Below are 24,486 nucleotides of genomic sequence, written 5' to 3' on the forward strand. Positions count from 1 at the left end.
GAGCGTCATCTCTTTGCTGTCACTCGCCTCATTCACTCTCTTTTTGTCACGGTGTTATAGGATATTGAAGATGGCGACGCAAAGCCTCCGCGGTCGGTTTTGTTGACAAAGAAAACAGCAGGAGTTCTCCTCGGAAATACTTTGAATTTGAGGGATATAAGGCACGGGAACGACAAAAGCATTCCTACCAGTCAGTGCACGCAAAAGGTCCTAAAACAACACATTAAGCACCACACCTTTAGGAAACGTAAGGCTGACCACTTTAAAGAGTTTTTGCGAGGTCTGTGACAGCGCCGATTTCCCCATCACTGAGGCAATAGACAAGATGGCCCCGTAAACTGTTGTTGATAAGTATGTTGTCCTCTTGTTGGCCCAACAGGCATCTGTAATTCTCAAATCTGAGCTAATCCCCCCCCAAAGAGCTATCAAGCCTGAGGAATCTCAGACAGCAGGGTCTCAGCTGACAGGAGAACGCTTTGACTTAGATGCTGCTATGTACGTATATATAGTTTACAACAAGCTTTGTCATGTTTATCTTCAAAAAAACATTCGATGCCCTCCCCGTGATATCTGACATGGCAGTATATATATATATTGATATTTTTCAAGGCAGAAATTGCAGTGCTGTGACAACACTGCTTTATCTGATGTTATCTGATGACATCACTTGGGTTTGCAGACTGAAGCTGTGGGAACGTGGGCAGGGAAGGTCTAATGAAAGTCACCGTACCGTTGCATTATAGGAAAATTAGGGATACGCTTGTTTTTGGGAGTCTGAGCCAACGCTAAGGACAAACGTCAGGATTGTTTTTGACCATTCCTCTTTTAAAGCCGTCTCTTGCAATTTGCTTGATTAAGTACCCCTTTGTTTTTAACTCGTGCAGCATACTTGAGGGTAAAGAATATAAGAAGGCATCCAGCGTAAAACATTCTGCAGCAACGTTAAAATGTTTCACATTCATTACTGTCAGAATGCCACAAAAGCCTGTAAAGTCGGTGAAGGACGAGAGAATATCGTGGCACAAACGGATCCTCAGTGAGGGGACGTTCTGTGTGATGCTCTCCCTTTTACTTATTTTTGATGAAAGGTTACTCGGGAAACAATGTGACGCGTTTGTTGAAACTTTGACGCATACACACTGCAACATTGACAACGAGAGCAGAACGTGTGTGTGTGTGTGTGTGTGTGCAGCCATTATGCAGCTACAGATGCTGTCAAGACTGCGAGAGGGGAGCAGTTGGCAGAATAAGCGTGGGGACGTAGCGCATCTCTTGCTATTTGATTACACCGAGTCGAGTCAGTGTTGTGATTATGCACAGTTTTGTTCATTTGCATGTTGGTAAAAAAGCTTCTCGTAGCGCTGAGCTGTTAGAGCCCCCCCCCCCCAGCAAACAAAGCTTCAGAAGTTCACAGCAGATAAACACGCACGTAGAAAAAAAAAGTGTAACTCATTCATCATTTTGAGTAAATGAGTCACTTCATCACTATACAGCGTATTGATCTTGGACCCATATTACAGTGTTCATTGCAACAGAAGCTGTTACGCCTGGGCGCCTATGGTAGCAATGGTCCATTCTTAAGGTTTGGTCCACGAGGATGAACTGATTAGAACTTGGTCGTAACACAAGAATTCATTCACCAATCATAAAAGATTTGTTGTGTTTTGTGCGGCAACATCCACATCTGAAGCAACGTCTGCTGTCTTCAATCAGAATCAGCTTTTTTGGCCAAAAATGGAAACACCTACAAGGCATTTGACTCTTTTTTCATTTCATCCACATGCACAGCACAGCCATACTCCTGCACAAGCGCATCGGTTTTTAACTGATACCAAGCGTCCAGATTGCCGTTGCACCATGTGCAAAGCTCTTCATCAGTCCTATGTACACCATTAAGATAAGTCTCTAAGTGAGGACAGTATGTTAGTTCAAAGTCTGCACTATATTTATTATATCAGTCTGGACAGACTTAAATGTGAACTGCAAACTGACTGGCTAATGGTGTCAGACGGCGGGCGGTAATTACTTTACTTTTTCGCCAATCCACCCCTTCTGCAAAACTACGAGGCAATGTCACATTCATAAAATTGCATAAAATCATGATCCTGTAAGACCTAGAGATCAATCAAGTCATCGTCAGCCTTCTTCAGCGAATTTTTAATATGTTCAAGTCAAGAACATCCTGATAAGATGCACGTTTGGTTGTGTAGGCGTCACAATTACAGGGGAAACGAGGTGAGGACCCCAAATGCAGACGAGTCACGGGAGACAGGATCAGGGGAACGAAAGCTGAACGATGCAAAAACCAAGAGATCCAGATAAACCAAAAATGAGTCACGAGGACAAAAGATAAAGAAGCAGTAAAAGCAGAGTACAAATCAATGAAAACACAAGGTACAAAAAACAGAAAAATACCAACGGGGAGACACTGGTGGGAAACACAGAACCAACTGACAAAGACATGAGGGAGAACAAAGACTATATACAGACACTAATGAGCGGATGGGGAACAGGTGGAGTGACGGGGGAAAAGGACCGGTGAGAAGGGAAAGGAATGGAAAAACACTGGAAGGGGGAAAAACACAGGGAGGAACTGAAAAGGTAGATGAGGGCACAATTTCACAATAAAACAGGAAATACAAGAACACAAAAGCCGGGATCAGGACAATAGGCACATATAACGTAGCACTTTTAAGACTGTAAAACTTTGTTATGAACACTTATTAACATGTACCCCACATTTCCACAAGACCACAACTTCTTTAACAACTTTATAATTCAGTCTCAGGGGCAAAAAAACATGAGTGCACTTGCTGTACGCCCACATTACCATAAAAATAAAGGCGCGCTGACTTCTAGAGCAACAACGTTTTTAAAAAAATTATGACATTGGGCCAAAAATGGTACAAAGTTGCAATATGGTAATAGGGTGGCAAGAGTCCACCAGAGCTGTTTTTTTGTTTCATCGTCTCTGAATCTCAGTTCTGTGAATACAACTGTGTGTTTTTGCTGGGAGCATCGCTTCATTACGGCGGTTGCAGTGGAAGGCGCTGCGACGGGGATTCTGAAGCTGGGAACCGGCTCCTCTAAGTGAAACATTAGCTTTAGTGCCCCTGACACCGAGCATGGGAGTTCTGATTGCAGCCATATTGCGCAAGCCGTCTACGGAATTCCTGCCTAAATGTGCTCTGTTTTTCCCGAGCACATAACAGCCGTCACTCTTGATGAAATGACAGTGTCATCTCATTTCGCTCTGTTCCCTGACTGTCCCTCCGCTCGCCACTCTTCTTCCTGATCCTCCCACTTTCTCTTTCTTTCTTTCTTTCTTTCTGTCTCTCTCTCTTTCTCATCTCTCTGTTTTGCGTGTGCAGGGACGAGTAACGAACAGCTCCCCCCCCCCCCCCCAACTCTGATTGGACGATGTATGAAGTTATTAGGTGGGATGAAAGCGTACATAACTCAAAGGGGTAGGGAAATAGAATAGGGGAGAAAAAGAAGAAGAAGAAGAAGAAGAAAGTGCAGGAGCGGAGACGCTGAAATGTTTTGACAAGCGGCTTTGAAAGCGAGGGAGGATAGGGAGCGCTGCAGATGGAACAATGGGAGTAGGTCACAGTTTCACTGATGCCTCCACCCTGGCACACTTCCTTTGGGAAATTGTCCTACAGATCTCATCCCCCTGCATCTTCTGCCACTCTCTCCCTGCGCTAGTCCGAGGAAGACAGGCAGATTGCGCAGTGCCCTAGGTCCTTCCTCCGGGGAGCGCGTGCGAGGGCATAGTGCACAAGTTTAGCGGAGGGGGGGAACTCCCGGATGGCCCTCGGTCCTCCAGAGGTGCCGTCATAAACTGCCTCTTCATCTATGTTTCATCTCCCTTATTAAGGCTGCAACAAAGGAGTCTGGTCACCTCCTCTAAAACACTCAGCTTTAAGCTATAAGCGAGGGGGACCTACGGTACAAGGTTCTCCTCGTAGCCAGGCAGAGGCAGCGACTCGTTGAGGCTTGGGAGACGACTTAGATTTCCACAGCAGACGGAGTGGTTCTAGTAATTGGGGGGGCTGCCGGTGACGTCTGAGAGCTGCTGCAAAGGTTCTGTCTGTAGCTTAAATGAACGCAAAGTAGGCTGCAGGGACTCCGCTCATGAAACATTCAGCCTCTCTATTCGCCCTCCGTCATCTCCTGCACCACCCAGCCCCGCTTGATTATGTATCTTTTATTTAGCGGGAGACGGGCCAACTCTCTCACTTGACTTCACCCTGTGATGGACCCGGCTCTTGCTAAAAATACCACTGGCGGCAGGAGAGTGGACTGACGGGTTAGCTTAAGTTGTTCAGGCGTTTTATTTATTGGTTAGCTGATGTTACACATCCCCAGCATTGGGTGGATTAGTCCAAGACTGTAGCTTTGGCAACTCAGTCATTAACTGAGAAATTGTAATTGAAATCGAAAGTCTAAACTCTTCTTCTGTGTGCTGAATATATTTTTTATATCTTCTCTCCCCTCGAGAGTAAAGAATCTCTCACTTCTAACGAGATTGATACAACAGAAATAGCTGCTTTCTCTTGTTTTTACTGTGAAGCGTTCGTCTATTATGGTAATGATGTCAGAGATCAATCATCGTGTGTTCAGTCTCTCATGGGGAAACTCCCTAAAGTCATCACAACGATGCTAAGTAAGCCTTTCAGGTGACTTTGATACGTCTAACTTTGATATTCTCATATATATTCCTGATGTAGTTAATAAAAGACAGTTCGTGCTTTTGTAATCTGAATTCTGGAAATTAATGAGCAGAATCTTAAGCAGGGTATTACATGCCATTACATCAGTATATAAGGTAAATCAGAAATCATCAGCCGACATTTTCCCGCGACTGGTACGTCAGTATCGTCCTACATGTTGCTTCATAATTCCCGATATAAAAACGTTCTTTTTATGGATTATAATGCTGACAAAGATGCTCGGATTAAAGTTAAGGAAGGCGATTCTGGAGAAAGACAGTTGATTGTTGAGTCTTATTCCCAGGTCGTCAAATACCAACGCTTTGGATCAGTATTTGTTCCTAAATTCTGACCCAAATCGTTGTTATTTGGCAACCCGGGAACCTTAGAAGACGATGTTTATTGTAGCCTTCCCTTTATTACATACCTTTGTCACAAGTGATAACCACAATTGAGGGATCATTGCAGATACCGTTCACATTGGCCCAATATCAATATTAGAATTTTTGGAAATACCAGTATCGGCATTGCAGCTCCATTTAGGTAAATGGCAGCAGCAGCACGCTAACATGCTCACAATGACAATCGCAACATGCTCATGATTAGCAGGTATAATGATAAATGTTTAACACCATCTCATCTCTTAGTCTAGCATGATGGTCACACTTACTGATGGTCAGTTGTTTGATGGCACCAGACAAAAGCCAGTGGATTACCCAAATTCCTTACAAATAAACAATCCAGGATTTGTCCTCTGGGACCTTGAATGTTTGTGCGAACTGCAATGCGATCCATCCGACAGACATCAACTATTTGAGGGTTTTTGATATTACAAATAAACCGCGTTCAAACGTTGAATATTACCCACAGTGAGACCGACTGAGAAACGTATGTGACTAACCCTTCCTCTTTCAGGGCCTGCACATCAGCGAGTGCCGTTTCTGCTCTCGACCTCTGTCTAACACGATGTTGTTTCCCTGTGCTCTCTTGCAGAGCCGCAGCTGAAGGGCATTGTTACCCGGCTATACAGCCAACATGGATACTACCTGCAGATGCAGCCTGACGGCACCATGGACAGCACAAGAGATGAAAGCAGCTCATTTTGTGAGTGTGTGTGTGTGTGTTTCTGTCTACTGCCTACACGTCTGCTTGCGGTGGCGTCGTGCAATTCTAATCAAATTATCCACAGTCTAGTCTCCAGCTCCCCAATAGGGGAACAAGGCAGAAAAACCATACTGTACTTGAACGCATGAAACATCATTATGTAGCTCAAGTATGGGAACAGCTTATACGCTCACTGAGGAGCCGTGATCCAACTTTGCAAAGTTAATGCTGCACTGTACGCAGTGAGCTATACAGAACCACAGCAGGTGTCACGCTGTGCTATAGGGGGCTGAAGAGTCAAAGTCAGGAAATGTTCAGCTCATCTGTCTAATTAGTTCCAAGTCCCACTGTTATATATTTCACTTCTGCCTGTCGAGCAATTAAGCAAATCGTTTTCGTCCTTGGCAAATGTGTTTATCCTTAAAGAGTCATCTACACTTTGTTTTCAAATCACCGATATCGACTCGTGATTGTTTGAAGATTCCCAAAATCCCCCAAAAAGCAAAAGGGTGCTTCTGTACATGGGACGCCCGCTCTACCACACTGAGATAATGAGCGCCCTAAAACCCAACTCTCGACATCATGATCGTCTGTAACACTTTCGTACGACAGGGTTATGTGTTTCCTTGCATTACCATCCAAGCTAGGCGACTTTTTGAGTCTTAAAGTAAATGTAACCCTCACCCTAACCCAAATCATATCTCAAAATCAGGACATTTCGAAGCATCGAGATGCACAAGAAGCCAAGAGATCTCCACCTGCACTGTTGAGATCCCCCATGTTTGCACATTCGACCTTTCAGACTCAGACTTCGGGATGTAATAAAACATTTTTTCAATCTTTCACTGTCAGAAGGCTCAATATAACAAACTCGCTCGCTGTATCCGTCCGTCCACTTTTCCACCGTCTCTCCTCTGAGCCCTCTTTGCGGCAGGACATCTCCGTTATGTTCCAGGTTTAGAGGCGATGCGTGGCGTAGTGAAGGTGACATGGCGTTGTGTTTACATCGACATAAACTCTGAGAGGTCACTGTATTTTTGGGCTTATGGAAAGATGTAGCACCCAGCAGCAGTGACACTGCGTTGTGACATTCAGCCTTGATAAAAAAAACAAAAAAAAAACAGACTCTGCCGCAAAAACACGGCTCTGTGGTTTTGTTTTTCACAGTTTTCTCTAACTTCCTCTTTTCATCTCTCTCACTGTCTTTGTCGCATCCGTCCCTCCCCAACTTTATTTCCCCAATTTAGCGCAGTTCAACTTAATTCCGGTGGGACTGCGGATTGTGGCAATCCAGGGGGCAAAGACAGGCCTGTACCTGGCCATGAACAGCGAAGGATACCTCTATACCTCGGTGAGTATACCCTGTAGATCAGTCACATGGTGCACATAGAAACGAGGGTGAGAGTAAGATGGATGGCTTACGGATCTGTGGCAGTAAATTCCACAGCAAAGAAGGATTTCCAAGAGAGCGGTGGACAAAGGCAGTTGTGTGTTTTTGCTTTTTTATTTTTAAGTGTGTGTGAATGTTTGGGGGAGAAAGGTGAGACCCAGAGAGGCGGGGGGGTCGAGAGATAGGGTGACAACCTGTGAGACTACCTGCGTGAGTATTCCAATTAGTTTCGGAGAGCCCGTCGGAGGATCCGGGGTCCTCTCGAGTGCAGGAGCCGTTGACAGATTTTGAGTCCGGGGCAGGTGGGAAACATGGCAAGTGCGCACCTTATGTTTCTTTTTGGTTTAAATTTCAGATCAGCGCTTGTTTTTACGGCCCTGTAACTTTTTCTACACTTTGACTTGTTTTGTCGCATTAACGTACATTAAATCAGATGGATTCCATTACAAAGATGGAACAGAAATGTGTGAGCAGTTGGCGGGAGGCTGGAAAGAGAGACGGGGAACACTTTTAAGCGCAATACTCACGAAGGAGTGTCACTACAACGACTTGTTCTGTCTCATATAGTCAGTGCAAATAATTTGTACTCACGACATAGAGTCTACAACTTGTCTTCATCGAACTGAGCCACGACTGGGAATTCTAGTGAGAGCGCTCCCTGGACAATGTTGGTTCCGGTTGCGCAGTCTGATCGGCTCCTCGCACTGTGCTGTAAAACTGCTTTAGCGTTATGAAAACCCACATTTTCTCGCAAGGAAGCTCAATAGCGAGGGGGCGTCTAATCAAACTCTTATGAAACTGTCTAAACCAGGCAGAGCTGCTTAACGATAAACAGAGACTCTGTTACTATATCTCCTATTTATTGCCCTAAAATCACATTTTAAGGATAGTTGTGTGTATGTTGTGTGAATTTGAACATTTGCCCATAAATAGTACATAGTACCAGTACATTATAGTACAGTACAGAGGTATATATATCTATATATAATGTAATAAATGGGGTGTTACCACTCCATCGTGTACTGGATGCCTCTCTGTGATGGTTTCAGCCCGGATGTGTGGGGAAATGACATGCACAAAGTGGTTTTATGCATATGAGATGTAAAGGAGAAAGCATCATCCGCCTCTGCGAGAGTTAAATCTTGAATTATGGCAAATGCGCCACCTCCTATTATCTCCTGAGCCCCTGATTAGCATGCAGCAGACTTCGGCGCCTTCGCCTCTACGAACAGAGAGGAAGAAAAGGGATTTCCTCGGCACCCAGTCGATAGCTGCGCTGCATCCCACACTGACCTCCTTCAGAGAATCTCCTCTCGCGTCAACCACGTACAGTTACAGGGCCGCGTCGATACGGGCGCACCGCAATGTAACAGCTGTTCCCATCGCGCAACATCATGCATGTCTGATTTTATGACTCCCATGGCGCTCTCTATCATGTATCTCATGTGCTAATTTGGCGATGTAGGAGGGAGTGCAGGTGGCGTGATGTGGCCCCTTCACTCGTATCATTGTGCTGTAAAGAGCATGTTTACGTTCGCCTTTTTTTTACATTTAGAAGGCGCCAAGAGAGCGCGAGCAATGTCTCCATTTACGATGAAATAAGCTCGTCACTGTCATCCTCAGGAGAGCCGAGGTGACTGACAGAGTGACTAGTTGCTTCCCTTCCAGCTATTTTCCTCATCCCCCCCCCCGCTATACCGCCTCTTCTGCTGCTCGCTGATAGTAATTATGCTGTTTTCTCCCAAACGACTCTCAGTTTTTTTTCCTCGCATTCCTGACACGCACATGTAGCGGTCAGGTTGTGGGGCCGAGGCTCTGTAACAAGCATAGAAAGATCCACTGCTTCCTTGTCTCAGCCTCACTACCTGTAGGTGACAACAGGAAATGGCTGATCCTGATTTAAAAATAGAGCTTGGCTCATTCGTGCCCCATTTTATAATCTATGTGCTCTGGAAAACTCCTCGTAGACGGATGGAAAGAGAAAGAGGGAAAATGGAAGGAAGGAAGCTGACGTGACTGTTGACGGGCAGGTTCTCACAGAGAGACGTTTTTGTAGCAATCAGGATTTTAGAAAAGGGTTTTGCCTTTTATTTTAAAAAATATAGTGCTCTTAATATAGGCGTTTGTGAACATTTATACATTTTAAAGGTTACGTGAATCTTTGCTGTGTCAGGCAATTTTTAAAGCATGTCACATCGGTCAATGAATGCAAAGAATAGGCGGAGTCCATCTGGACATATTATACAGGACTGGTATCAAAAGTGAAACCTATCAAATTGCAATCCCTTTTTTTTTTTTTACCTCACAGTATTGTTTTTTTTGTTCACCTCAGCCAGCTTGTGTTGCAGCGCCGCTCTCCTCTGTCACCACCGGCTCTACAGTCTCTGAGCATTTCACCGCACGCCTGAGAGGAAATGAATGTCTTTTTTTGCCCACGTGAAAGTCGTTAAGTATCTTTCCACAACCTCTCACCTCCGCCTGTGACTAACACAACCCTACTTTGAAATGCTACACTTTACTACTGAACAATAATCATAACAATAACTTAGTAAACTGGGGAAACAGTGCACTCCCATAACACTGTTGGGCTCATTTTGGACAGGTTACAAACAAATGATCAACAAATGATCAAAAACCTGGTGCCTACATTACCCACAATGCAACTCAACCACTGGAGGCAAATGATCAGATTACATGCAGCTTGAATGAAGAAATACACAATGCAGGAATACGGTTAGTCTGCAGTTAACTTGTTTTTCATTAATCATAACCATTTATCCAAAATGATGAGCTCAATATTTTTAAAGTTTAGTAGCATGCAACCTTTTATGTACCGTCCCGCCTCCTCCACGCTGACTTTACTATCCGGTCTCATCTCAACTGTTTCATTCAGGATTACATCCAGTGGACTGGTTGTTTACTACCGTTCAAATTAATCTTTCTGGCACGTGGCAGAGTACAAAAAGTTCAAGCAGCGGCTTTGCAATTTTTCAATCAGCCCGTTTGTCTCTTTATCCACTTGAAAAATGACAAACGAGGTCAGCGGCAGGTCGTTTTAGCTGTTGCCGACTCCATAAACGCGTTAATTCCGAGAGTAACTTGATATCAGGCCAAATGTAATCACGTCTGTTGTCTGGTTAAAACGCTCTCTGCAGCTGGTGTCTGCGCTCGACCGAAGGTTGTTGGTGACGGATGATCTCCGTGTTACAGAAGAGCGCAGACCAGAAGTGGACCGAGGTCTAACGACGGAGTGATGCATCTAGAAATCTAGAAATCGGACAGGATCATGGGGGAGAAAACGTGACCGGGACATCCTGTTCTGTTTTCTGCAATATGTATCGTTATGTCAGAATACATATTGTTCATTGTTTTTACCTGGAAATGATGCGATACCCCCAGGAAGGGGCAACGACCTTCGAATAACGTCCGAACCGTGTGAATATCGAGTAGCATTTTTGCTTTGAAAGGCTCGTCCCTGATTGCAATATGAAAAAATACAGACATTCTTAGCAGATAACGTGAATAGCTCAATAGAGGCTACACGTGTGATGTCACGGTAGGTGGAGGTCGCCATGATTACAACCACTGAATGGCAGAAAGACGACTGAGTGGCACCTTTATTTGCCATATTTATCGAGTGCTGCAGTCTTAATATTCGGCTTGAATATACATCTGAAATGTGAAATGACTGAGTGAACCGGCTCTACTTGACCTTGCACGTACCGTTATGCGGTTACTGCTCATGCACACATTGCGATGTTGTTGCTGAAACGACGTATGAAAATTGAACACCAATATGTAATTGCAAACCATATATACATGCAGAGGCATGTGATCAACGCATGTCGTCCATCTGCGCCGCTCTCTAGTACAAAACATCGCTTTTACCTGAACTGAAATGCGCCATTCACAGCGGATGACTTTAAGCAAAAGTCACATTGAGTGTTTTCTTAAATGCATCGCTCTCAAATTCTCACAAAGGACAGCAACACAATAAAAATCACTGTTGTTTGTGATCTGTGTCGCCCTGTGATACTTGTGCGTGTGATGGAGAAAAGACGGACAGAAGGACACAGGAGGGGGGGATAAAGAAAAGAGACAGAGCGCGAGACCTATTGATGAAAAGCTGTGTCCTTTCCATTCTTCTCCTGGAAGGATCGCATTGAGATGCAGGACAACACCGGCGGCGAGATAGCATCGCTTTTATCGCGGGACAGGATAAAACGTGGACATTTCGAAAAAAATAAAAAAATAAAAAAAGTAGCGGAGAGAATAATTGGCCCGGGCGGGAGGAGACGAGATGAAGTGCGGAAATGCAATGAGAAAGACGGACACTTTGCCAGGCGACCAATTACGAGCACTTAGGGAAGGCAAAACCTATTCTTTCTGATTGACTCGTGGTGGACCTTGTGACGTTGCTCTCCTTCCAAAAAAACTGCCTCCGGGATATTTTAGAACACAGTCCTACGGCGACGATGACGACGGCGATGACGATGATGCACAATCAACCACCGCTTTTTGTGTCCTGGACAATTAAAAGCAGTGTGCGTGCGTGCGTGCGTGTGTCACCTCTGTCACTGAGGGTCAAACAGGGAATGTCAGCCACCACTCTTCTCAGATTCATTTTATTGACAAGGGCCTTCCAGCTGTCAGTCAGCGCGGCACAGTCCCTGCACATTACTATCCACTCTGCTCTTGTCATGCAAGCTCTACGCCTCCCCCGGGCTATCATAAAGCATTAGAGACGGGCCATGCGTGTGCGGCGCTAGACGGTATTAACTGCCAGTCTCATCCTCCCAGTAAAGCCCCCTCTTAATAAGCACGTCTACGCCCTGTTGACTTACGTAACGTGGCGTGACACGGTGCATCTACATCTGGCCTCGGCAACAACATCGGCGGCGTGGCCCGCAGACCGCGGCGTCCTGCGCTGTGGCACTGTGTGGGAAATATGGCGGGATTACTGCAGCTGGGCAGATTTCCCAGCCTCCCGTAGATTACACTGGGAGCCTGATGGGACAGTCAATAGATGCGAGGGGGGAGCCCCCCGTGTGACACTGTGACCCCTGCTGTCTAAACAGGGGACTGCAAATAATTGCACGTCACTTATGCTCAAACGTGTTTCGAATCCCAGAAGTGGAGCCGCGTGTTTTTTTTTTTTTTTCAGGGGCGCTTGGTTCTGATTTCACGCCTGTGCACGCATGATGAAACCAAAGTAAACAAGAGATTAAATATTATTCACGGCCTCACTTCATCTTTTTTCGTCATAACACTCATTCCCAGCCCCTCGCATCCTCATTAAACGCGGGGAGAAGACGGTAGATTGAAGGGGGGGAACTCTGCCCCTGTGAGCGGGTATTACGAGCACTTCGGCGCCTTTATTTGGTCGGAAAGCGCAGATCCCAGTGTACGGTGGCATGGAGAGTTGAGCTTTAACTGAAGCAGGTAGAATCGATGTAATCAGAGATGAGGAAGGAGGCTGGCGTGTGTGGGCGGGTTGGGGTAAGAGGGGTGGGGGTGCTGCTCTGCATCATAAAACGGTTCTTCCCATCTTGGGGATTCTCAGCACGGACGCTGCGTTTTGCCTTTCTCCTCGTCTGCTTTCGTTTCAATTTCTTTTTTTTGGCTTGAGACGCACGGAAGGGGAAGCTACCCAAGTCTCTCAATAAGACACAGTTGAAGAAAAAGGTTTTTTGTCATTCAGTGTAGCCATACATTTAGATGGAAATATCCCCCCTCCTCCAATGCTCTTAAAAAATTTGCGACCCCCTCAACACATCATCCTCAAAGATTAGTCATCTGCGCAGGTAAATCTGGTGGTTTGACTGATAGGTTAAGTCAGCACACCCCTCAGCTCTCTGTGGTTTCGGCTGAGGTTACCTCAAGGTCAGCTTCAGGGACGTCGAGGCAACATATTTGCGTCAGTAAGGAAACAGACGTATCGGCCGTCGTGGTGGGCTATCGTGAAAAATCACTCCGGAGGCCTGTTTTTGAAATCTTGTCTGTGCTCTCTCTGGGTCATCTTTCCTCCTCCAGACCTTTTGAGACTTCTTGAATGAAACGCAGCAGAAGATGTGGGTTCTATCATTAGGCTAATTTCAGGGGACTGATTATGATGGGTAATTATAGGATGACTTGGGAGAGGGGTTATCGCGGGTGTCATTTCAGAGGTTGAGCTGAAGGGTACGTTGCCGGAGCGATGGGCTCTCTATCCAGAGGAAGGTGCGAGTCTTGGATCGAGGGGTGCTGGTTCCTGCTCCGGTTCCTGGGGGAGATGCAAAGAAAGCAGGCCTCTCCCTTTTTCTCTCTCTCTCTCGTCATAATCTCCTTCATCACCCAGCAACCTCCTCTGTCCTCTCCAAGTGATCCTCCCCTCTCTTTCCCCCCCCTTGTCTCCCCTGCCTTTCCCCTTCTGTCTCCCGCACTTCCCACCCCTCTTGCTCCTCTGGCCTGATTAATAATGAATGAAGCAGATCATCTATCGATCCCATCCTCTTTGTGTTAGCGCAGCAGAAGATATCAAACCTGTCAGAGGATCTTAAAATAGCCCTGCGACGCGGTGGTCATGGTGGTGGGAGAGTTGGTCGAGTTAAGGTGGTAGGTAGGGGCTTGTTTTTTTTTTTTTTTATGACGGGGAGTCAAAATGTCAGGAAAAAAAAGAAGAAAAAAAAAGAAGATGTGGTGGAGCAGCAGGACGGGAGTGGACGGATAAAGGGCACAAAGTCCTGAATTGCCCTCTCAGCTAAAGGGTGACGGCTCACTGTGAAGGAGAAAGGTGATGATCTGTGATAAGTGTGAAACTGGAGGTCTCTCATACCTTCTCAATCTACTTTTGGCTCTTTATTAAAGCTCGCCTACGCCAAGTTGTGATCCTCTGGCCCCCCCTTTCTGTCGTCCCCTAGTCTTGGGAGAAATTCTCCACTCAGCCATTTCTGCCCTGCTGCTCTCACTTAATCAATCCAGCAGATTGGCTCTGCTCTCTGACAGGGGAAGGACCCTGTCAAGACCCTGATGGAGACTAAGAGAGATGTATATCTGTCGCTATCGGTTAATATCAGCAGTCAACATTATGCAGGGTTCAGTAGTCCTTATGTTGAGGACAGCGACGGAGGGGAAGTGCTGCCGGAGCGCGATTGTTTCCAATGACCGGCTACACGGTTTGGATTTCATCCAAGTTCAGCTAATTTCATTTTGAAATGTCTATTCAAATTTAGCCAGTCAGGAAACAACTGAAGTACGTGAGAGAAGCCTGTAGTACAGACGTACTGGTAACTCTCCTTTGGGGGAGTGAAGGGCGAATGAATGAATGGTGGTTGTATGTTGTGCTTCCTAATATTTATTAAGCGATGCCTATTTACAACCGTTAATCACAAGTCTTCATCAATTACCCTTGGGTTTGTTTTTTTTTTACTTTTTCCATCCTGTGTTGTGACTCGTACGCTAACTAAATTAAGCAAAATAATCAGTTGGCATATCTAAATAAAGCGCTAAAACATTCACGATCAATCGATTCATCAAACAAATTGGCAACAACTTTGATATTAGACAAATTATTCCAGCATCTGTGCAGCAAAAACAACAAAATGTTCCTTGAATTGGTTTAGTCGCTGGTTTTCTTAATATCTTTACACTAATATAACAAAACAAGCAAACTGACTATGGATTATGGGCTTTTATTGATCACTGACCATGAGTTACAGCCTTACGTCTAATATCTAGGTGCTGTCGCGTAGAAAACTGGTCTTGTTTCGGTTTCTTGAAGACGTCTCACCTCTCATCCAAGAGGCTTCTTCAATTCTAACCAACTGTAGAGGAGTTGCAGGCTTTTAAACTCTGTGTGGGAGTGTCCTTACACGTCTGAGCTCTGAGTTTCAGAGTCGTTTGGGCCTTACGTCTAATAAAACATTACCCTGCATCACTGAGAATCCAAAAGAATGCTTTGTTGATTTTTATTATTTTCTGCTGGTTGCTGTGCATCTGTGGCAGCAGTGCGTCTCCTTGGTGGCCTCTTGTTACTTTACAGTCATGCCCTTGTTATTCGTGCTATTGTTTTCAGCCTAGTTTCAACAGTTTAGCTGGTCGGCTAAGGTCGTTTCAAGCAACTCAACTAAGTTTGAGGTGCGGAACCCAGAATGAGGTTTCATGTCGGGTACGTATGACGCCAACGATATCACTGTTAATGGCGATAGACATCACCTAACCCTATTCCAAATACTATCATGTTTGAGTGATGGAAACTTGGTCTTCTAATCTTAGGGATTCCTCTGGACTTGCCACTGCAGTTTGATGCCATAAATAACATATACAGTACGCACTGTATGTATTTATTTTGAATTTGTTATTGTCTTGGCGTAAGTGCCTTTTTTGCTTTTCATCGTCTCTGCTCTTCACCGTTGGGAACGCGGTATGTTTAGCAAAGATGTTAATCCTATTTTTCCCATGTAGGACTATAGTATGCATGCTTTACTTGGTGGTCCCAAGAGAGCGTGATGTTCGCGCTTTCAAAGAAAACACAAGTCCAGATATATAATGCTCTCCATCCTTTCCCTCAGGAGAAAGTCACCTAATTAATGTACGTCAGTGCTTGTGTCCGTGTATTTCCCTCTTCATGTGTTTGCCGCTGACGTGTACTGGAGCTCATGTTCAAAGACTCAGTTTATTTCTCATGACACTCGCACATTATTATTTTTTTTACTTCTCTTACTGCTTTGTTTGCTAACATGGACGCACCTTCCCCCCCCCTTTATGCATTTTTTTTTTCTTTCCAGGAGCACTTCACTCCGGAGTGTAAGTTCAAGGAGAGTGTGTTTGAGAACTACTACGTTACGTACTCCTCCATGCTCTATCGCCAGACCCAGTCTGGCCGCTCCTGGTATATCGGTATCAACCGTGACGGCCAGATCATGAAGGGCAACCGGGTGAAGAAGACCAAAGGAGCTGCACACTTCCTGCCCAAAGTTATAGAGGGTTTGTGTCCTTTGTGTGACTTTGGCACAATTCAAAACGGCTTATCTTAGCTAATAATCAGATAGATGGATGGATGACTTTATTATTTCAGAGGGAAATGTTACTGCCACAGTAGAAAATCACAATAACACACAATAAGTCACCTCCTTAATTATTAACTAAGCTTCTATCTCTGTCACACAGTTGCGATGTACAAGGAGCCGTCGCTACACGAGCTCGCCAGCGAACCGGTGAGCCCTCCCCGGAAGACGGTGAAGACGTCGGACTCGCCGTCCCTGAAGAACGGACGGAAAGAAGCTCCCAAGGCCGACGCGTCATAGCACAGGAGACTGAGGGTGGGACGAAAAAAGGGCAGCAGTGACGCTGGGAACACAGCCGCCCATTATGCACTGAGGGTGGCTGAGGGGAACGGGCCCCTCGCTGGCCCGCCACATTCCCGAAGTGCACTGTAAGATGCTGAGGGATAAAAAGGGTCGGCAAGTCCATCAGCAGCCAAGACGCCCTGAGAGAGAAGTCCCCCCCTCACCTGTCCCTACAGAAAGAGAAGCCCAGGGCCTGAGCCAGAACTTCTACCGACTCCCCCTCCCACTGTTTGTCTCTGTCTCTGCCTCCCTTCGTTTCTCTGTCATGCTCAAGCTTCTCCGTCCGACAGACAATTCCGTCCTTTTTCTCACACGCCTACCCACCGTCTGGCTCTATTGTACTGTATATTCACCACTCACGCATTTCCAGCGCTGACTCGGCATCATAATCCTCAACCCCGTTGCCCCCCCCCCCCCCCCCTCTCTCTCTCTCTCTTGAGCCCTAAAGTTGGTGACAGTGTGGCTCAGCCAGCTTTCCACCCACCATCTGCCGAGCAGCTCAGCTAATCACCGAGGTCAACTAAAGCTCAAAGCGAGATGAAACAGCTCAGAGAGGAAACGATATCAGCAGGAATCCTGGGTCAGGGCAGGTCAGCTGAGCGAGAGAAGGTGTGCGGACAAAATAACAGCTGCATTTAAAAGGGGAGTTTATTCCACTGAAACTTACCGTGTTTTTTTTTTTTTTTTTTTTTTTTTTTTTTCTTATTTTGTCTTGTTGTGTTCTTGTGAATATTTAAAACCAATCCCGTGATAAGAATTGGGGCCCAGATACTGTACAAAAATGGGTGGCGATGACAAAGTTAAAAATTGATGGTGATCCCGATGATGATAATGAAGATTTCAGAATTCCAGAAGGAGGGGGAACATCTGGGGTAAAGCGTCACATGAGGTAAAAGAAAAGAAAACAACTATTCTTCCTGGGAAGATGAGCCATAAAATAGAGCGCTAAACACTGAGCAATATCCGTATCAACAAGCCAGAAGACGATCCTCAGCGAAGATTTAAAAAAAAACAAAAGTGTGCGTGAACGATTGAGAGAGTGAGCGTCACCCGGCATCCACTCCGGCCTCTCCTCTCCACCAGGTGACCGGGCTTCTTATATTGCACTAGCTCGTTAAAAGGCTACGAACGAACAAGTGGGTCACATTTTTTTCATTTTTTTTTTTTCATTTTAAATCTGAGGCGGATCTGAACTCAGTCACCTGGAAAAGGGGAGCTGTAGTGTGTACTTCACTCGGCATCTGCTGTCAGCATAAAGCCGGGTTTTGAAGCCAAACATCAAAGCCAGAGGAGCCTCTGAGCTGGAGCACTTGTTATTCCGAGGATGTCTGGCAGCTTATCCACTCGCTAGCTTTATCAAATCACCTTGGAAGAGTCGCCCTCGAAAAAATGTAGTTGTCTGAGCGAGTGTCTTGATTTGATTGTGTGCCGACATCTTCCGTGGTATGGATGCGCCGTGTGAATGAGTCCCCCCCCCCCCTACAAAGGATGGACGGACAAAATGTGGGTAACCTCTGCCGTGTCCTTCAGACGAGACGCGACGTTGCGTCTGTGAGGAGGCGATATTTGGGGGAACATCTGGAGCAGGATCTTTGGGCTGAACCCACAGAAGGGACTACATTCATTGAGTGTGTTTGAGATGAATGAACTAATGTTTTTTTTTAGAAGAATTATGCAATGACCTCGTAGAAATCGAGGCTTCTGCATCCCAATCATCAAGATACGTCACGGCAATGTACGTTTTTGCAAACCACTGATATGTTAGCTTCATCTTGTAACAATGCTGTGCTTACGGCCCGTTTAGGTTCAGGCACAAAACCCATTTGGTTAGGGTTAGGAAAAGATCATGTTTATGGTTATGTTTAGCTGGAAATATCCCACCTGTAAGTGAAAAAACATCCAATAGTGTTAGCAGTAACACAGCTGGAATCATCAATAACATTGGGTTTTGTCGCCGTTAACAAGGGTGCAAAATGTCCAGTGATTTCACCTGGAAAGTGTCCGCCCCGTATGCAAAAGGCTGAGTTCTTATCGATCCCGACCCGAAGGCCGTTGCTGCATGTTTTCCTTTCTTCCTTCCCGCCTTTTCCGCCCAAAATCTTCAGATGTTCTATCCGATAAAGGTACAAAAAGAGGAAGCTATGCAGTGAGTTTCACGCCTACAGCACAGTGGTGTCCTACTCCAACAGCTGTTGCTCCAGCACCACCTCATCATCAGGATCTCCAGCTCCTGACGCGAAAGTCAGCTCGTATACATTTGAGACACTCTTATCGATTTTGGTGGTTTTGACACGTACAAACGTGAACGTATCAGCGGTTTGCAAAATGTAAAAATGCCAACGTTTTTATTCTCGTCTAATCGGGAGCTGTCAGGGTATCGGCTGCGGTCGCGTCGACGATCGCCGCCGCGGAGAGCTGTCTGCTCCGGTAACGCGCCAAGTGAAAAAATGTCACCACAAAGCGAACGAGCACCGACAAAAACAGACAGCAGGAACGCCCCCTCGCCGTGTCAGGAAAAGCAACGCCGAGAAGGGCGGAAGGCAAACTCAAAAAAAAAAAAAAAAATGCTCATTATACGGTCGCTAAAAAAAAAAACACACATAATCTCTGCGAGGGTTCAAAGCGCCGGGATGGCGTCTAAGTTTAATGGTAGCATAATGTGCAGGAGGGTAACAGAATGTGAAGCGGAGGCTGCGTGTGAATGTGCCGCATTGAGTGGGGAGAGCAAGTCTGGAATAGGGTGATGAATTGTAAAGAGGTCAGTGAGCGGAGGCAGTTATTCAGAAAAGAGTGAAGGATTAGCAGGTGTATTCTTGAGGAATGTCGATAAGGAATTTCCGCAGCAAGCTAAGCAAAATTCTTGGCAGGGTTTTCTGCGGCGCGTGGATATGATAATTAATGTAAGACAAAGAGGCACGTAAGGAACTGTGTGCTATTTATGACGGGGGGGGGTCTATGGAGGAAATTACTTGGAGGGGCTTTTCCAGGGGGAGTATCACTCAGTTCAAATTGGGATATTTCGTCCTTGTAGCAGATTTTTTTTTCGCACACAAATGTCAATTTTTTTACTTTTCTCCCTGGTGAACTTTTGGTGCCGCCTCGTATGGTTTCTAACTGCGAGCTGCCATCTTCTACTGTATATCAAAGCGTGTGCGCAGCAGGTAGAAACACAGCGCTGTGGGCTTATTTTAGCTGTAATACAGCGTTCGATATTTGTGCATTCCATCTGGGAGCGTGTTCGTGCCAGTACACATTTCAAAAAGTTGATCCGAAGTCCGTTCTTTTTTTTTTTTTTTTTTTTTTTAACAGGAAAAGCACTCGGAGGTGCTAAACAGTCGGTGACTGACAGCAAGGAAACCCCTGCATGCCAAGTCGAGAAATAATGGCATTTCTTTTTCTTACTTTTTTCTTCTTTTTCTACTTTTCCAATCTATTAATCTGCCAAATATTCTTGTTTACCACAGCTCGAACGGACACCTTCAGATGTCTTGTTTAGCCTGATTGTCAGTCCAAAGTCGTTAGGTACTCCACAGATACAGAAAAGATAGAAATCGTCACATGTCTGATGCTGAAACCAACAGTTTTGGGGGCATTTTGATAAAAAGAATTACAAAAACAACTAATCAGTTTGCAGAATTCTTGCAAAGCTGCTTTAAAGTTTCACTCAAGCACACACAAAAGTAACAAAACTTACAGAATCAACCCTCATCCTAGAGACCCACATCCTCCATAGACTTCTCTCTCAAAAAAAAAAGCACCCGGTCCTTAACGTTGAAATACTGAAGAACGCCACAGCAAGTTGTCCGACGGTGATGCTGTAAGTGGACAGAGGAGACCCGCGAATGTTACGTTGTCTGATGTTGAATGTGAAAGTGAGGAACGAAGCCGAATGTAAGCCGGAAAGAGATCCGTACGACGAATGTAAGAATTAAAAAAAAAAAAAACGAGGGGGTGTCGACGAGGTCGGAGACGTGCAAGTGCAATGAAAGCGACGGAAGGTAGAAGTCTGGTTGGTCGTGCAGCTGGTGCGTTTAACTAGTTCTGTTCTTGAATGTAAAAAAAAGTTACGGAAGAAAGAGGTTGATTAAAAAACAGAAGCTAGCCATAGAGAAGTAGAGGTCATAAGAGGATCTTTGTCATTGTAGATTTGTCTGTTTTTGCCCGTGGACGTTACATTTATAGCACGAAGCGAACATGGAGAAGGAAAAACGCCGATATAGTTTGTGTGCCCACGCATGAGAGATTTAAAGTGGTAATCCCTCTCCTACACACATCTCCTGAACCACCAGCCCCTCAGTATCTACAGCCTGTTAACTTTCTTTTCAACACTATGTTGCCTGTGTAGGTGTGTACTTACAGAGTGTTTGCCTTTCTGTATGTGTGTCTGTTCGTCCGTGTGTGTGTGTGTGTGTGTGTGTGCGAGCATCTCTGATTAAGAGTAAGGTAAGACAAGAGACAGAGAGGCAAGGAGAAAAAGGAAATGGGGGCATGAGATTGAAACAGTGATCGATAGACTCAATAAAACACAAACAGCGAGAACATCCAACCCTGCGACGGGCGCAGAGAAACTCCCCCCCAAGGTCTCGCCGGAGACGGCGAAATCCATTTGTTCATAATGAACTCAGAGGGCTGTTGTTTGATTTTCTACCTGTAACCCAGTTGGAGGAAGTCGTTTTTTTCCCTTCCCTCTTGTTTTTCAAACAGCGTGAGCATCAACAGCCCACACCATCCTTTTGCTGAAGGCTAGAACAGGTAGAGAACATAAACCACATCCCTAAACCTGGCCTGCTAACAAAAAATCCCCGGGAGAACTGGAAGCCAATGCACCTTAACAACCGCTGGGCGTTTGAAAGGTTTGAAAAATATAACAAACAGGGAATCCCTCGACTTTTATCAGAGTCGCGGGGGAATAACGGGCAATAATGATGTTAAAGTGCAGCTGAAACATCCCCAGTGTTTGAGAAGGGCGGCAGAGGTTTAATGCTTCCAACCAGGAGAAACATATCAACATTTAATTGATTTGAGGTGTATTATTAAGAGCCGACGAGGCATTTCAATCACATTAATATTGAGTGCAGCATCTGTTAGCAATGTGTGCAACATGAGACCACTCATGACTACATGCATCTTTTGATTCTAAGATCTGCCTGTAAATCTGTACCAAGGTTTTGTTTTAGCACCGTTTGGGACTGATCTGTGAATTATTTTCTCGATTATTCGATTTGTTGTTTTGTCCATAAAATGTCCAAAAAAAAAAAAAAGCCCAAGATGACTTCCTCGAATGTCTCTTGTTTCGTCCGCAACCCGAAGATCACTAGAAACTAGAACAGGTGCTCTGGTCCTTTTGTGAATTACCCCAAAAATCGAGAAAAGTCATCCAACTTGGTATCAGATCAAACAAAAAAAAGCTCACCGCTGTCCAAAATCACACCTCCCTCCTGTGGTACAACACGACACGCTGCTCTTCTTTGCAGGCCCGTGTCGGTACATTTGCTCCGAGCGCTGCCGTGCCGACGTGTTGCATGTCAGCCGGCTGCAGCGTGCGGCGCCGGCTGACACGCGCGCTGCTGAACTGCGCGCCGTGCAGTTTGTCTATTTGCAGGGGGGAGAATGCGTGTATAACTGGCTCCCTCTAATGGAAGCATGCGGTCGCTAAAAGGCAACGTTGCTAAAAGAGGGCCCCAAAGTTAAAAAAAAAAATCAAATCAAATGCTGATTTGCTGCGCTGAGATGTTACGCCCACATCTTCACTTCTCTCGCGTGCTGAATGTTAAAAAAGGATGAAACTTCAGGAAGGTTGAGTCTCGGCCGCAACTCTGTGTTCGATCGTTCCAAATACCAATATGAAGCGCCACAACCTGGAAGCCGTTTGTGTTGTAGTTGACAGAGTGTTTATTTGCTGCTGCAGCGTCGTTTCTTTTGTGTTCAAGGTTGAGCGGCCTCTGTGAGGAATGCAAAAAAATGTGAAGGATGTAAAATGTCTCCTGTGTGGACTGCTGACATGTTGGGAATGCCGCCGGTTTACATGTACGTTACTGTCAATACTACAAATAGTGTATCTGATGTGCTGTGTCAGGTCGATTTTGTTTTTTCAGGTATGTACTTAAATAGTCAGTGTTGATGATTTTGACTTATTGTCTCTCAGTTGTTTCTTTCTCGTCATGTTTTCCATTTTTTTTATGCAAACTCCTCGTGCGGAGGGAAGAATCGATGTTGCTCTCCAAATGTTCCTCCTTTATTCGATGTGTTGTTTTTTTTGTGTGTGTTTCTCGGTCTGCACTGCTGTATCCACACTGACGTGTCCCCCCCCCCCAGGTGAACTTCACCACAAACTGAATCCCAGTGTGCGACTGAGTTGTGTGTTTGTGAAGGATGCAGTGTATTCAAGTGAGAGGAAAAAAAGAAAAAAAAACACAGCGGGACAACATGTGTCCTGTCGTACACAGCAACGACCTCGCTGGTCTCAGAGTTACGGTCACGCAAGTCTTCCAGAAAGTTCCCACAACCCCCCTCTCTCTCTCTCTCTCTCTCTCTCTCCCTCTCTCTGTCTCTCTCTCTCTCTCCTAACTCCAATCTTCTTGTCTTCCGAAAAAACTGACAACAAAAAAGAAAAAAGCCATAAATTAAAAAAAAAAAAAAAAAAAAGGGCCTTGGCACTGATGAGCCGCGGAGAAGAAGGCCCGAATCCTCAAAGTCACCTTCCCGAGTTGTTAGCAGGGATTTGGACTCAAAGAAAAAAACAATAAGAGCCAAAGCAAAGTGGCGGCGAGGTTTCCCCGGCTTTCTTTTTTTCTCGACCACTTCAGGAAGCAGCAAACAGGGAAAGACCAGCAATATGCAACGAGAAACTACCAGCCTGCGCGCAAAAGAGAGGAGACGAAAAAGTCAACGGACTACAATCAGGATTAGCAGGACTACGCAGGGAAAACCAGCGGTCTGCAATAATAACTGCTACTCGTCTCGACTTGACGTGGGAATTTTCTTCTTGTTTTTTTCGTCTTTCGTTCCCGCAAAAGCATGCATACGTCACCGTTGTTCGGCTCACGAAGGGACGACTCCCTCTCGGCATCCAGAGACACAAGCCCCCTCGATTCACCCTCTCTCCATGTGTGTCATCAGACCTGTGTACATTTCTACAATAACTCCTACGCGGATTGAAAGGAGATGTCTTATTCTGGAATATTATTCAATAAAATAACATATATTTGTATGATTGTAAGCAAGTGGCCCCTTTGGTGTGTTGTCTTCTTTTTCCTCCCCGTTTCCTTTAAAGTCTGGTGATTTGTTGATTTGTAATCAAGACGACTGATAACCTTTATGTGGAGCGGACTTATATTTGCCACACATACTTATTGTAATTATTGTACTTTTTACTCCACTACATTTATTTGATAACTGTAGGTGCTTTGCAGATTTAGATCGCCAATACAAAATGAATTGCTCGGAACAATCACACCAGCGGCAACATTCAACTGATGAACACATTTCATCTGTCAATAATTATCATATCTTTTTTTCATTTTTTCGCATTTCTTTTATTTAATTGGCAATCGACTTAAAAAAAAGAATTATTCTGATGATCAGAAACAGGCTGAATATCAGATCCAGGTTGATAATCAGTGGATCCCTCTTATTAGTTTCCTCTTTAATCAAGGTGCTGCAGGTTATTCGCACATTTGCCACATTTTAAGTAAGTTATGATTACTTCTAGAAAGTTAGTCGGTGTTTTTTGAGATAAGTGGAGGCCCCCTGCTGAGACAGGTGACAGGTGGTGGCTCCACAGGTCCCAGCGGGGCAGGCTGGACCAGCCGACCTCACCTCGCCCTGGTGCTCTGCCTGTTTTTTTCTCTGGGTGTGAGGAAGCGTACTCTGATAAGCCGTGCCTTTTTTTCATGTGAGCAGTTTTAATAGCGAGTTTAGCTGCGCGGGTTTCAAGATGTTTTGACTGCAG

At 45.3% G+C, this 24,486-nt stretch overlaps 1 protein-coding gene across 1 annotated transcript in view; it reads left to right on the top strand.

The window, feature by feature from the left end:
- The window catches only part of fgf11b (fibroblast growth factor 11b), a 41,402-nt gene extending 17,644 nt beyond the window's left edge, over positions 1-23,758 (top strand). The window contains exons 2-5 of the mRNA XM_030438950.1: positions 5,709-5,819; positions 7,067-7,170; positions 15,975-16,173; positions 16,357-23,758. Coding sequence (XP_030294810.1) covers positions 5,709-5,819; positions 7,067-7,170; positions 15,975-16,173; positions 16,357-16,493 — 551 coding nt within the window. The 3' untranslated portion in view covers positions 16,494-23,758. The remainder of the gene's footprint in view (positions 1-5,708; positions 5,820-7,066; positions 7,171-15,974; positions 16,174-16,356) is intronic.
- Positions 23,759-24,486: the final 728 nt, after the last annotated feature.

This window comes from Sparus aurata, chromosome 13 (genome assembly GCF_900880675.1).
Source record: "Sparus aurata chromosome 13, fSpaAur1.1, whole genome shotgun sequence".
Taxonomy (NCBI): domain Eukaryota; kingdom Metazoa; phylum Chordata; class Actinopteri; order Spariformes; family Sparidae; genus Sparus; species Sparus aurata.